This window comes from Natator depressus, chromosome 2 (assembly GCF_965152275.1).
Source record: "Natator depressus isolate rNatDep1 chromosome 2, rNatDep2.hap1, whole genome shotgun sequence".
NCBI classification, from domain to species: Eukaryota; Metazoa; Chordata; order Testudines; family Cheloniidae; genus Natator; species Natator depressus.
Window position 1 is genome coordinate 199326752 of NC_134235.1, and position 13975 is coordinate 199340726.

General features: G+C 42.6%; 1 protein-coding gene across 4 annotated transcripts in view; it reads left to right on the plus strand.

The window, feature by feature from the left end:
- The first annotated feature begins 1672 nt into the window (after nucleotides 1-1672).
- Nucleotides 1673-13975, plus strand: part of RFTN1 (raftlin, lipid raft linker 1) — a 112321-nt gene continuing 100018 nt past the window's right edge. For 2 of the 4 annotated variants that reach the window (XM_074943309.1, XM_074943311.1), the window contains exons 1-2: nucleotides 1675-1914; nucleotides 9485-9637. In XM_074943309.1, the coding sequence (XP_074799410.1) occupies nucleotides 9493-9637 (145 nt within the window). In that variant the 5' untranslated portion in view covers nucleotides 1675-1914; nucleotides 9485-9492. Of the gene's footprint in view, nucleotides 1915-9481; nucleotides 9638-13975 lie in introns of all 4 variants that reach the window. The other 2 variants (XM_074943312.1, XM_074943310.1) reach the window with 2 other exon arrangements.

Consider the following 13975-nt stretch of genomic DNA (forward strand, 5'->3'; position numbering starts at 1 on the left):
GAGGTACAGAAAGAGGGGGGGAGAGAGAGGAAAAACACTGCAAATAATAAAGGGAAAACTCCAAGGAAAGAGCGAGAATAAGGAAGGATAGAGGAGAAGAAGAGAAGAAGAAAGAGAAGAGGGACTGAAAGACAAGGTAAAGCTATTGGGAAAACTTACACAAAAATGTACGGTAGGTGATTGCTTTATCGTTAAGAATAGGTAAGAAGCATTTTATACAATTGATGTTGTCTTTAATCTTCTGTTTCTCCCTCTACTTTAATCTTTTCTCTATTTTGTGTGTCTTCTTTACCCAATATAATTTAGAATAATATTTTATGTTTACATCTCACACTGTTTTACCGTTAATTAGTGGGCTGTGCATTGAGAGCTCGTATGTGGTATAAAAGCTGTGCTGCTCTCCACTAACAATGGTTATATTCTTTAGCACCTGACAGAAAAGTGATAGGAGGACAGTTCCGCCTGGAGTTGTATGTGTGACTAGAGCTCATGTATGCACAGCACCAGCCTTAAATACGATTAGTATTCTGCAGTCGTGGTCACAATATTGAAGCTTACAGTACTGGTACTGCAGTGTTTTCTATTAATACACAATAGATTTTGTTTTTAATAATGGCAACTGGATTTCTACACTTTATGTACAGTCTCCCCTCTCACCTGTTTTAAGTACAATGTGCCTCTAAGAAGCCACAATGAGCATAGCATGGAGGGAGGCTGGGTTGCAAAAAGACTTCCATTGACATTAAGGGTCAAAGTGGGGCAGTGTACTTGCAGTAGTGTAGTTGAGGGTAATTTGAGTAAAGAGAGTTTACTGACTTCTCTGGAGGAATATGGAGTTTAGTTCAGGTACGTTTAATCACTTATTTTTTTCACCACTCTTCCACTGGTTGTGTGTCTTGAAGGTGAGGCTAAACTAAATAATGGGAGAAGTTCCAGCCTTAGGCAAGGGAGTTGGGCTTCATTCTGATAGGAGTAGGGTGGCTAAGGAGAGCGGGATTTGAGTGTGATGAGGAAGCAGCAGTTCTAGAGCTCATCAAAGGGAGAAGCATGTGATGATGGGGGGGGGGTTCTAGATTGGCCAAGGGGAGCAGGGTTTGGGTGTGATAAGAGATGGGTAGTTCTAGACTAGCCCAGGGGAGTGGGGCTTCAGTGTGATGGGGGGCAGTTCTGGACTGGACAAGGGGAGTGGGGTTCAGTGTAATGAGGAGGAGGCAGTTCTAGAGCTGGCCATGGGAAGCAGGGTGTGAATGTGATGGCGGGAGACAATTCTAGAACTAGGCAAGTGGAGCAGGGTTTGGGTATGATGATGGGGCAGTTCTAGACTGGCCAAGGGGAATGGGGCTTGGGGTGTGATGAGGGGGAGGACAATTCTAGAGGGGACCAATGGGTGTGATGTTGGGGAGGGCAGTTCTAGAGCAGGGTTTGGGTGGGATGGAGGGGCAGTTCTAGACTGGCCAAGAGGAGCGGGCTTTGGGTGTGATGTGGGGGAGGGTAGTTCTACAGCAGGCCCAGGGGAGCGGGCGGTGGTTGTGATGAGGGGGAGGGCAGTTCTAGGCCTGGGGGGTACCTTTCACAGGCAGCCCCTCTCCTGCGCCCCGCGGCCCGTGCGCTCTGGCGGGAGGCTGCGGAGCGGAGCAGCGTGTGCCGCCGAGCTGAGAGGAAGAGGAAGTGCAGCGGCTTCGGCTCGGGCTCTGCGCGGAGCCACCGAGGCGCCTCCCAGTCCCAGAAGCGCTGCCTCCCCCGGGCAGCGGCAGCGCGGCGGTCTACGCTCCCCACCTCCCCAGCGGGGCTGCGCGGCACAAACTTTCTGCCTTGCTATAAGCCGGGCTGCGAGCGGCGGCGGCTCTACCATGTCCCTGCCCGGGCGCTGAGCGGGGGAGGTGCAGCGACCCAGCAGAGACGAGCCCGCTCTAGGTAAGGGATCCGCTATCTCCGCCCGCCGGGCACCTTTCACCCGCGCCCGGCATCGCCCCTCCCCAGCCCGTGGGGCTACGGCTGGCTCCAAGCCCTGCTCGCCCGGCAGACTTCCCCCAGAGACCCCAGCTGGGTCTCCCGCCGCCCCCAGGGCGTAGGTGCGAGGGCGCGGGGCGCTGCAGTCACCGTCCCAGCCAGCGCCCGGGCTGGGGGAAGCGCTGCCCCGCGCTGCGGCTGGAGTGCGCGCCTGGGCGGGAGGGGAGCCCGCTCTCCCTGGCTGCCGAGCCCGGGGCAGCGGGGAGCAGCCCCTTAGGGAAGCGGCGCTCAGGCTTTTCCTGTGCGTCCTCTTGAAGTTTGACAGGGGATCCCCGGGCACCCGCCTCTCCTGAGCAGGGAGCTGAGTGATAGGCGGCCGCAAGGGGATAACGGGCTTTTCCTGCGTGTTGTTTTAATGAGCTGCTGGATGCCTTCAGTTCCGCCAGGGCACTTCTGGGGTTGGGGTGGGTTATGAACCGTAGCTGGGCAGAAAAAGCCCAGTTTTCCCTTTGTTTCCTTGTTGTGCGAGGGCCTGATCCAAAGCCAGTGAAGACAGCTGGGGTTTCCAGACTTTCATGGGCTTTGGATCAGGCCCCAAATAGCCAAGCGCATGCATTGATTCATCTCTGACAAGCAGCCCTGTACATCTTAATGGTGATGTTGGGACTAAACTGGCAGCTCATTCAAAACACTCTTAGCTGAAAATTGACACATTAGTTCATGGCTGCTCTTCTGATTCTTTGATGCTGTTTGTCCTGGATTTCAGGACATTGCAGTTATATCCCTAGGGCTGGTAAGTCAGGTCACAGTTTCCACCTTGGTGGAGATATCGTCTCCAGAATTGAATACGTATGATAAGGCCCGAAATGAGGAAGGAATTGGAGATTTTTTTTTCCCCCATTAGGTATGCAACACAATGACCAAAACCAGTTTAGGCTACCATGTACATAACCTAAGCTCTGTAGTACAGCTTCACTCTGGCTTCAAGCAGAGGAGGATGCCTGAGGACCAGTGTGGTAATGGCTTGTTAGTCTTTCTGGCTTGAAATTCCCGGTAAATTAATTGAGACTCAAGAACAGTGACACACTGATGTGATACAGTTCACAGAGATAATGGATATCAGTGACATTTTGGCAGTGTAGGACAACAGTTATTAAATGTGTGTGTACAGGAATGTGTTTATGTGTGTGTGTGAATATGAACTTCGTTAATCTAGAAAATGGGAATGATGTACTTTTTTTTCCCTAGCATTGTTTAATCTGCATCCTTGTAAGAGCTATTAATTTCTCTGCTTGTCATTGTCCCAGTAGCCCCGCATACTCTTGGAAAAGGGGAAGTGTATGGGTTGGGATGGAATGGGAATTGGATGAGCTCATCTGTAATGTTCACAACTTGACCAAAGGATTCCTGTAGGACTCAGTATGCTCTTCTTATGGCACTCGGAAATGGGGAAAGCAAATGGATCTAGAGACTGCTGTATGGCAGTGCAGTGCACCAACTAAGCCACGAAGCTGGATTGATAGATGTGTTTTATCCTACAAAATATTTATTGGGAGTAAAACTGTAAATATTCCATTATACTGTAGTTTCCAAACTTTATTTGAAAATTTTAAAGGATATTTTATCTGGTTAAAAGAAACGGCCAGTTGTTCCATTTGGAACCCAGTAGTACTCAGTTACCTTTTTTTGACTTAATAGAAAAATAATTAACATTGCTAAGACATAAATGATCTTCAGTTTACAAGGGGAAAATGTTCATCTTTTTACATCTATTAGTTTCAGTTTTTGACATTAGTAATAAATTATATGAATAATGTATTTTTTCACAATACCTGTGGTCACATTTATGACTTTATTTCAGTCTACCTTCCCTGCATTTTTTAGAGGAACATTTAACTGGGTCTCATAAATTTGTTACATCAGGCATGGGGTTTTCCACCCCTTGAACATTGGTAATCCCCTGGCCTGAGAATGAAAATGAAGTGCAGAGCAAGTATGTATAAATATTACTAAATACTTACAGCAGCCCTGAGTTGTGCTGCAAAACATAATTAAATAATTTTCTTTTTCAAATAATTTGGAAACATAAATTATATAAACCAGTAGTTCTCAACCATGGGTACGTGTACTCTGGGGGTACACAGAGGTCTTCCCGGGGGTACATCAGCTCATCAAGATATTTGCCTAGTTTTACAACAGGCTACATAAAAAGCACTAGCAAAGTCAGTACACAAATTTCACACAGACAAGGACTTGTTTATACTTCTCTATATACACTAAAATGTAAGTACAATATTTATATTCCAACTGATTTATTTTATAATTATATGGTAAAAATGACAAAGCAAGCAATTTTTCAGTAATAGTGTGCTGTGACACTTTTTTGTATTTCTATGTCTCATTTTGTAAGCAAGTATTTTTAAGTGAGGTGAAACTTGGGGTTACGCAAGACAAATCAGACTCGTGAAAGGGGTACAGTAGTCTGGAATGGTTGAGAGCCACTGTCATAAACAACCATTGTCTACCTGTGTGTAACAAAGCTATGTCACCTACTATTCTTGTATATTTACATACAAAGTTATTTGTAAACACACTTATAAAACACATGTAGATAGTTCAGGACAATTTCACTTTTATCATGGGAAGGGAAGTCCTAAAAACGCTTACAAAGTATGTGAGAGATTACAAATTGTAAAAGAAGGATGAATTCAAACACTTTGTGAGAGCTTGGCAGGAGTCAACTGTCCCTTCTGTATGCCCACTTTCAGCACAATGTGCTCCCTGCTCTAGTTGATTGTGTGCCCTATTTCCAAAGTCTGGTGCTGTCCATCATCTTCCCCAGTCTTGGTTCTCTCCCCAGTACTTCTTGCCCCCCTTGTCACTCTTCTGCTTCACATTGAACCACTTTTGTTTAACCGTGGTGGAGGAAGGAATCAGCTTTCAAGCAAGTCCTGTCCTCAGGATTTAGCTTAAAAGCTGAGTGGGTTTGGGGCTGAGAACTTCTTTATGTTTCTTCAGTCAGTGTAGGGAGGAGAGAACTGAAGCCATGCCCATTTGCCCTAGACTGGCAGTAACTGAGCTAAGCTAAAACTTCTGCGGAGCAAAGCTGCTTTCACCAATTCCCTCCCTAAGAGCCATTCTGTAACTGAGTAACATACTCTCAGAGGAGCTTTGATGCTTCCTTCTCCAGTGATGTATTAGGCCAATGGCTGGCCAAAGCACTGAGCAGGGTCAGAACCAAAGCCCTTTTCACTATGGAGTCCATCAGTTGATCCTCTCCAAAATGGGAGGATTAAAATTGTGGGAGCTTTAAAAAAATGTGTGATCCCCTTGATTGCCTAGCAAATCTAAAGCCCTGTACTTATTTTTTAAAAAGCCTTCCAACATCCCTGTAAGGTAGGTAAATATTGTCCGTCTTACAGAACGGGAAACTGATGCAGTGGGCAGTTGTGACTTATTCAAAGTCAGGGAGCGGGTCACAGAGAGACCTGTAAATAGAATGAAGTGTCCCGGCTCCTAGCCCTTACAATTGCCACTGAAAACACTGTCTTCCAAAATGCTGTGAAACAAACTTCCAAGAGATTTTATTTCTTGCAACTGTAAGAACCCATGAATAAGTCTTCACTTCTACTATTTAGCAATCTTCATTAGATTTTGCCATTTAAAAAAATCATTCAAGTAATTTCTAGAAACATGAAGCTGTTGTATTGATAATGAAGATGCATTCTTAATGAAACGCAGTTGTCTGAAAATTTAGAACAGACAAATATTTGCTATTCTCATTTTCATACTAAATGTAATGGGTTGAAAAATAATAATTTTCCACCTTACCATACTAAAAAGTAAATAAGGATCAATAATCAAATTCTTCTTGTTGAATTGTGAATAAGAGCATGTTGTTACTTGTTGTTTAAAATTAACGATCTCTTAAAAAGATGGCATGATGGAAATTATAGAAAACTTGAAAAACACTCTAAGAAAAATTCTAGTGATTTATAGATTTCCAGGTTTTTTAAAATCTTTTTTTATTACTAAGAATTCTCATGTGAATGCAGGTTCTTTTATTTTTTAAGAGTTTGTCTCTTCTGTCACCCTACTTGAATCATAAACCTCTGTGACATCATAATTGTTTCCATAGCAATTGATTATGCTGTCACTGTGGAACCCGTTTCTGTTTCTTATTTATTCTTTTAACTTCTAAGAAAAGATCCTGTTTTCATACCCTTATCCCAGGCATGTAAAAATACCTACTTAAAAGAAAGGTGGGGACTTGCTGTCTCAGGGATTAGATATGGGTTATGGCATCTTTCACCATTAGGTCATTAATTGAAGTTAATTGAAAGTTATAGCCATTGCGTAAATAATTATTCAGTGCATCAGAATGAAAATAGTTGGTGGTCTCAATCCAGTCCCAAATGCAAAGGTGTTCACATCTTAAAACTCACCATTTTCAGCAGAGACACCAACATCTGAATGAGCAGGAAGACGCAAAAGATTGTCCTCTCAGAACAGGATTGAGAAACATTGCCAGAAGCCTGGGGAAGCTTGTGTTGCTATATCTTTCTGTGGTAATCAGAGACATTAATTCTCTAGGACTGTCAACTCAAGTCAGAAAAATGCAAAATTTGTCTGTAAAATTGAACAAAGTTTTTAGTAATTTCTCAAGTCATCACAGAGACTTTAAAGACTTCCTCCTTCACCCCTTACTCACTTGAGGAATCCTATGGATTCCTCTGGGATGCCTCACATGAAGAAGGGTTGCAGGCCCTGAACTAGTAATACTAACAACTTAAATAGCAATTTTCATCCAGAGTGCTTTATAAACATTTGCATACTTATTAGTGTTGCGAAGTCTCCTGGAATAAGGCTCTATCTCCTAGAGGCTACTGCAGACAAACCAGGAGTTTTTAGGCGCTAAAAGCCTGGTGGCGCAGCGGAGCTAAGGAAGGCTCCCTGCCTGCCCTGCCTCTGTGCTGCTCCTGAAAGCGGCCAGCACGTTCCTGTGGCCCCTGGGGGGAGGGTCAGGGGGCTCAGCACGCTGCCCCTGCCTTGAACACCGACTCCGCAGCTTCCATTTGCCGGGAACTGCGGCCAATGGGAGCTGCGGGGTCAGAGCCTGCAGGCGTGGGCAGCATAGGCCCCCCGACTCCGCCCCTGTCCTGTCTCATCCCAACCCCTTCCCCAAAGTCCCTGCCCCAACTCTGCCCCCTCCCTGCCCCATTGGTCTCCTTCCCCAAATCCCCGCCCCGCCTCTTCCCAGAGTGTACTGCATTCCCCCTCTTCCCACCTCCCTCCCAGTGCTTGCCGTCACAAAACAGCTGTTTCACGGTGGGAAGCGCTGGGAGCTAGGGGAAGAAGCGGAGCCGCGGCGCACTCAGGGAAGGAGGCGGAGCGGAGGTGGAGGTGAGCTGGGGTGGGGGGGCAGGTCAGGGAAGTGAGCTGCCAGTGGGTGAAGAGCAGCCACCAATTTTTCCCCATGGGTGCTCCAGCACCTATGGTGGGCAGCACACGGAGCTCCCTGTGTCCCCCCCCCCCGAGGGGACGCAGGAATGTGTGCTGGCTCCACAGCTCCCATTGGCCGGGAATTGCAGCCAGTGGGAGCTGCGGGGACGGTGCCTGCTGGCAGGGGCAGTGCGCGGAGACCATCTGGCCCCCTTGCCTAGGAGCTGCTGCCAGAGGGATGTTCCGGTTGCTTTTGGGAACCACCCAAGTTAAGTGCTGCCCCCCTCGCCCCCTTCCGTACCCCAACCCCATGCCCCAGGTGTGAGACCACACCCAAACTCCCTCCCAGAGCCCGCATCCCCTCCTGCACCCAAACTCTCTCCCAGAGCCCACGGTCCACACCCCCTCCCACACCCAAACTCCCTCCTAGAGCTTGCACTCCACACACCCCCGCACCCAATCTCCCTCCCAGAGCCCACATCCCCTCCCACACCCAAACTCCCTCCTAGAGCCCACACCCCCTCCTGCACCCCAACCCTCTGCCCCAGGCTTAGAGCCTCCCTCCCACACTTCAAACCCTTCAGCCCCACCCCCCAGTCCAAAGCCTGCACCCCCTCCCGCACCCTAAACCCCCTGCCCCAGCCTGGTGAAAGTGAGTGAGGGTGGGGAGAGTGAGTGACTGAGGGAAGGGGGCTGGAATGAGTGGGAGGCAGGGCCTCAGAGAAGGGGTGGGACAAGGGTATGGCCTTAGGGAAGGGGCGGGGCAATGGTGTTTGGGTTTGTGCAATTAGACAGTTGGCAATCCTGTACATAGGGATTATCTCATCCACCACTGAAATACAGCCGAATACTGGTTTTCTTGATAAGACTTCTTGTGGCCTTTGGCCCCGATTCAGCAAGGAACTTAAGCATATGCTTAAGGTAGTCCTGTTAAAGTCAGTTGGACTTCTCTCACGCTTAAAGTACGTTATCAAATCAGTACGTTAAAGTACAGGCTGCTTTGTCACATTGTTTTAACATATTGTTTTCTTTGTGCTAGCCATATTACCAAGATCCTTTGTTGTACTGTGAATGGATATAGCTAAAGAAGCAAAGCAAAGGAATTCTTATTTGTAAAAGGAAGCTCAGTCATTACATAACTCTGTTAAATATTTTCGGCTACCAAACATTTTTGAAATGTTGACTATCGTCATTGATCGCAGACTGTGCTATCTAAAATAGAAAAAACATTAGCAATGCTTAGCTTTTAATTCACTAAGTAAAGTATCTAACTCCAGCTTTATAGAAATGATTTAAAATAATGAAGTTCATGTAATTCTGCCAAAATAAACAGAGAAGCATTATTTTTTCTATAGGGTAAATGGCAAAACACTTAAAGCTTGGCACAACATATAACACACATTTATGTAACATTTCTCTGGACACTTTCATGCTGAAGCAACAAATCTTCTTTTTAGCACATGTTGATTTCTGTTTCCAATTTGTGTTTAGGCTATCATTAGTGTTCAGCCAGCTTTTATTCTATTCTAAAGTTGACTACCTAAGGTAACTTTTATTTCCTGTAGATTACCCTGAAAAAGACGAGAGGGATGGGATAAATACAAGATTTTTATCTAAAAACCCATAAAAGCTGAAACATCTAGTTTGAGATACATGTTTTTTTCATTTAAATACAGATCTAAGTGATAACTTTTAATATTAGGACAGATCTTGCAGTTGGATAGGTATAACTATATTTTCCTATAGCAGTCGTAGATCTATAATAGAATTGTTGCTTTATATATATATATGTTGACTGCTTAATAACATTATATTGCATTTTATATCATTGTCTTTGACTGAACAGGTGTCCTTCAGAGTATATTACAAGTAAATTACATTTTCAGCTTTCAATAAAATAATAGTACACCTGGTAATTTTATCTTTAAAAAAGTGAGTCAGGAGTGATAAATATAGCTTTGTTTAAAAGGTCTATGGATAGCGTATTTAAAATAAATATAAATCACAGAAACTTTGAGACTGGCATATAAAATAGAAAAATGAGTCCTGTTATCTTTTTCTTTCCCCTTCCCCTACCTCTCTGAATCAGCAGCTGTTGAAATGGGTTGTGGACTAAACAAATTAGAGAAACGTGATGAAAAACGGCCTGGTAATATCTATTCAACTTTGAAGAGGCCCCAGGTAGAAACCAAGATAGATGTTTCCTATGAGTATCGTTTCCTGGAGTTCACTACTCTGAATGATGGTAAGTACAAAAGTCTTTTTCTTCTTGCTTATTTTTGATGACACTGAGAAGCCAATCCATTCATAATGCTTTTAACTAGTATGGTACATGTGAGTATTTAGAATTTTTAAAAAAGTCTTGTTTAATCTCTTTGGTCTTAAATAACTTTTAAATACATGCAGTCACAATGATCTTGATGATTTTACCACCTTGATAATATCTTACTCAACATTTTTTTCTACCATAGATTTTAAACTAGTGCATAAAATGTAGCTCTTCAGAATTTAGAAGGGATTCCTTATATTGAGTGTATTTGATATGAAAGGATATGTTTAGATTCCTTTACCTTTGCACATTATCCAGATTTCATTTGATAAAGTGATTCAGAGCTGGAATGTTGGACAGTTTTCCACCGTTTCCCCCTCCCACTGTCACCCTCGATAGCTGTTTTTAGAGGTTGAATTCAGTGTTGTCACTTTGCTGACTTGTCATTCATAACCCTCAGGCTGTGACTAATGCCTATGGCATTCATATGCTTGGAAAAATGGAAAATCACAGAAGCCCACTTTAAAAAAGAAAACAACAAACAAAAAAAAAACAGCTGAAAGGCACATAGCCTTGTAGTTTCAATATATCTCTTAACTTTGTCCAGCAATGAGCCTCTTCCTTTCAACAGTATGCCAAATATTCCACATCTTAATCCGATGACTGCTCATGAATATTCCATTTATTTTCTCTTTTGTTGACATCTATGAACCTAGAAGCTCTTCCAGAAATGCCAGGCTGCAGTCATCCATGCCTTTTGTTATTTCAAGATTAGGCTGCTATAGTATATTCTACATTGGGCTATACCTTAAACTTCTTTGGAAACTGAAGTTGGTGCGGAGGGCTGTGGCCCACTTCTTAACATATGACAACTGTGCTTTGGAATCTGCATTGGCTGTCTGTTGGTTTCCAGACAGAGTTTAAAATCATGGTTCTGCCCTATAAAGTGCTAAATGACTAGGGACCTGTCTGTTTGAGAGAGAGCTTCTTTCCTGGTGCAACTCTGTTAGTGTAGAAGCTCAAGCTGCAAGTCACTTATGTGAGAGCGGGCATTGCTGGCAAGATGTTCTCCTTGAGAGCCTCTTGATTTAAAACTCACTTTTCATCCAAAATAGCATGAATTGTTTAACCTTTAGGGCATAAGAACATAAGAATGGCCAGGCTGGGTCAGATAAGTGGTCTATCTAGCCCAGTATCCTGTCTTCTGACAATGGTCAATGCCAGATGCTTCAGAGAGAAGGAACGGAACAGGGCAATTATCAAATGATCCATCCCCACTCGTTCAGTACCAGCTTGTGGCAGTCAGATGTTTAGGGACTCCCAGTGCATGGCATTGCATCTGTGACCATCTTGATTAAAAGCCATTGATCGACCTATCCTCCATGCTGCAAAGCCCTTCTGTTTGGCCAGGCATTTGGAGAAAGTTGAGGATTTGGAGGGGGTGGTTGAGTAGGAATGTGAATTTGAGTGAAATGGAGTTTGGGGACGTGGGATAGAGAAATTTTGGCTTTGTGGACTAGTTTCTTTTGCTGGAGAAGGGATGTTGAATTTTTACAGCTGCTTCTGTCTTAATTGGAATGCGTTTCTAGTTATTTATCAAGAACATCAAGAGGCTGGGTTAGGCATTCTTTTTATATTTGTGTGTTGAAATTGAAGTAAATAAATACAAAATCTAGTCAAATAGCTCATTTTGAAATTCTGAGAGCCTTCATGTCTGTACTTTGATTTTCTAAGCAATCTTACTGTGATATATTGCATACTGTGGAGCTAGTGGAAATGAATTAATAGTGGGGACATTTGTTTTATAGTCTTTTCTATGTCACTCATCACCACCATATCTGAGTGCCTCAGAATCTTTACTAGATGTATCTTCCTAACTAGGGCTTAAATTCTCCCCAAGTATTTTCTGGAGCCCTGGGGCTCAGGGTTTCAGCCTAGCGGGGTGCACCAGCGGGGTGGCTCTGACTGAATTTAAGCCCTGCTCCTAACACTCTGAGGTTTGGAGATGTTGTTATCCTCACTTTACGGATGGGGAACTGAGGCACAGAATGATGGTGTGATTTGCAAATAGCCGCACAAGAACTCTGTAACAGAACCCAGATTTCCTGTGTCTGGGTTAAGTGTCTTAGCCACAAAACCATCCATCCTCCTACACTTGGTCCCTGGGTTAGCAGGTTCACATGCTAGGTCTTGTGTGCAAAAGTCCTGAAACAGGAGATATACAAGAATGTCCATGGGTCTGTCTGCAGGATCAGTCCCTTTATAAACACGCTGCTGCAAAGCCTGTATTCAAAAGAGGATGTCAGAAATTGATTTAGTTTTGCATATTGTTTAACTGATTTTTTTCTTGTGTGTGTTTGTATGGTAAGGAATTCCTTAGTGTAACAGATAGCATCTTTATAGTAAAAGAGAGCAGAATAAAAAAAAAGCAAAGAGATAAAGTTAGAAAAAGAGAACTCTTGAGTTACATCCATGCCCACTTCTTAAGATTACATTCCCAGTTCTTTACTCGTAGTGTGCAAATTAAAGTACATGCATATGTCTTTGCAGAACTGGGGTCTTAGATTAGGTCCATTCTCTGAATAGATTATATCTTTGTATATATCTTTAAAATGTGTGACACGCTGTTGGACATGAGACAAGTAACATTTTTGGTGTTCAATTATATTGTTCAAACAACAGTTGTTTCAGATTTATTGAAGTCAGTGTGTTTTTTTTTTTAATCAAAACACACCGTTACGGTATAGATGAGCCTTTTATGAGGTCATATTTTATGTTGTAAAATCAAAAGTTAAGTGAACCTTTACTATTGAAATATACTTAAATTAGTATCATATTTCAGTTATTGTCTCGACAAGGTACTTAGTTTAACTGATCACAATCTCACTGGGGGGAATCTAATTGTATTCATAGCTGGGTTTTGGACACCTCATGCACTGAAAAAGATGCAAGTTTTCATCGACAAATTTCTATTTTCTGCAGGATATCGCATTTGCTATTTACTTCATTGATTACCTTCCCTTTCTAGCAGTGATTTTGATATTACATTAAACAGTTGCTTGTGCCTGGTCTCTGCCTTCTGTTTCCTTTCACAATTCATTTTAAAAATTGTATTAGAGTATGTGGCTGTACATTTTAAAAAATACTGCATTTGCAGGTGTTTTTATTTGATTTAAGACTGGTAAAAGCAATTTTTTTCCAATTTGAAGTTATTTAATTACCTGCTTTCATTTTGTAAGCAGAGGTGTCTAAAGGAAATCAGTATTCTAGTTTTGTATTTCCACTTGACCAGGTAGGTTACCACCATTTTGTTCTTGAGAGTGATTAAATGAAGTTAGCATGGTAAAATATTATTAGTTCAGAGATCTTTGGGCATTGGCTACAATGAGATCATGCACCATATATAAAACACAGATAAATTATAAAGGAACTTACTTCTCATAAACCTGGCTTCCTAGCAGATAAATATGGAAAGATGAAATCCACAGATAGAGAGCAGTAAGATGGGAAGGAGAAGGGGATGATGGATTACTTGTCTGAAAATTTTTATGACTCATATATCTGAATTTAAATGTTGTATTGCTCTAGGCACTGATCCTGCAAACACTTACACGTGGCCTCAACTTTGTTCATGCATATGCTCACATTGATTTCAATTGGACTACATACATGTGCAAAATTAAGCACATATGTTTGCAGGATAAGGGCGTTACTCCCTCTCCAGTAATAGAATCACAATAAAATATGAAAGCAAATATTCTACTTTTTGTCTTCTGATAAGCACATCAGCATTTCCTCAAATGAATTACAGCTGCTCAAAGCAATCTGCAGTAAAATTGCTCGCCACTATAGGTCAAAGCAAAACCCAATTATCAGACTACAGCAATGCATAAAATGTTTTCTCCAAGGCATAGAAACAATTTTTATATGTAATATGACATAAAAAGAACATTAAACATGTTACTGTTATATGCTGCAGATTTATTGCTTTTATTAAAAATAATTGGTATAACTGGTAGGTAGAACTTCAGATTTCTTTACCCTGCTTGGCTTTTAACTAAAGTTTAATAGCTTGGGAAAGTATATCAACTACATTCTAGTTTTTAAATAGAAACTTGCTTCCCATACTTTTTGTGTATACAGCTACAGTATGATAGACTCAAAAAATTTATTTTTTAGATAGTTTCTTGTTTGCAGCCTCATACCTCTTGACAAGGTATATTTTACCGATGATATATGCTAAGTATTCCAACAGCATGTGTCTCAGATGATTTAATCCTTTTGCCTTCTCTTGTAAAACAAAATGTTAAATAA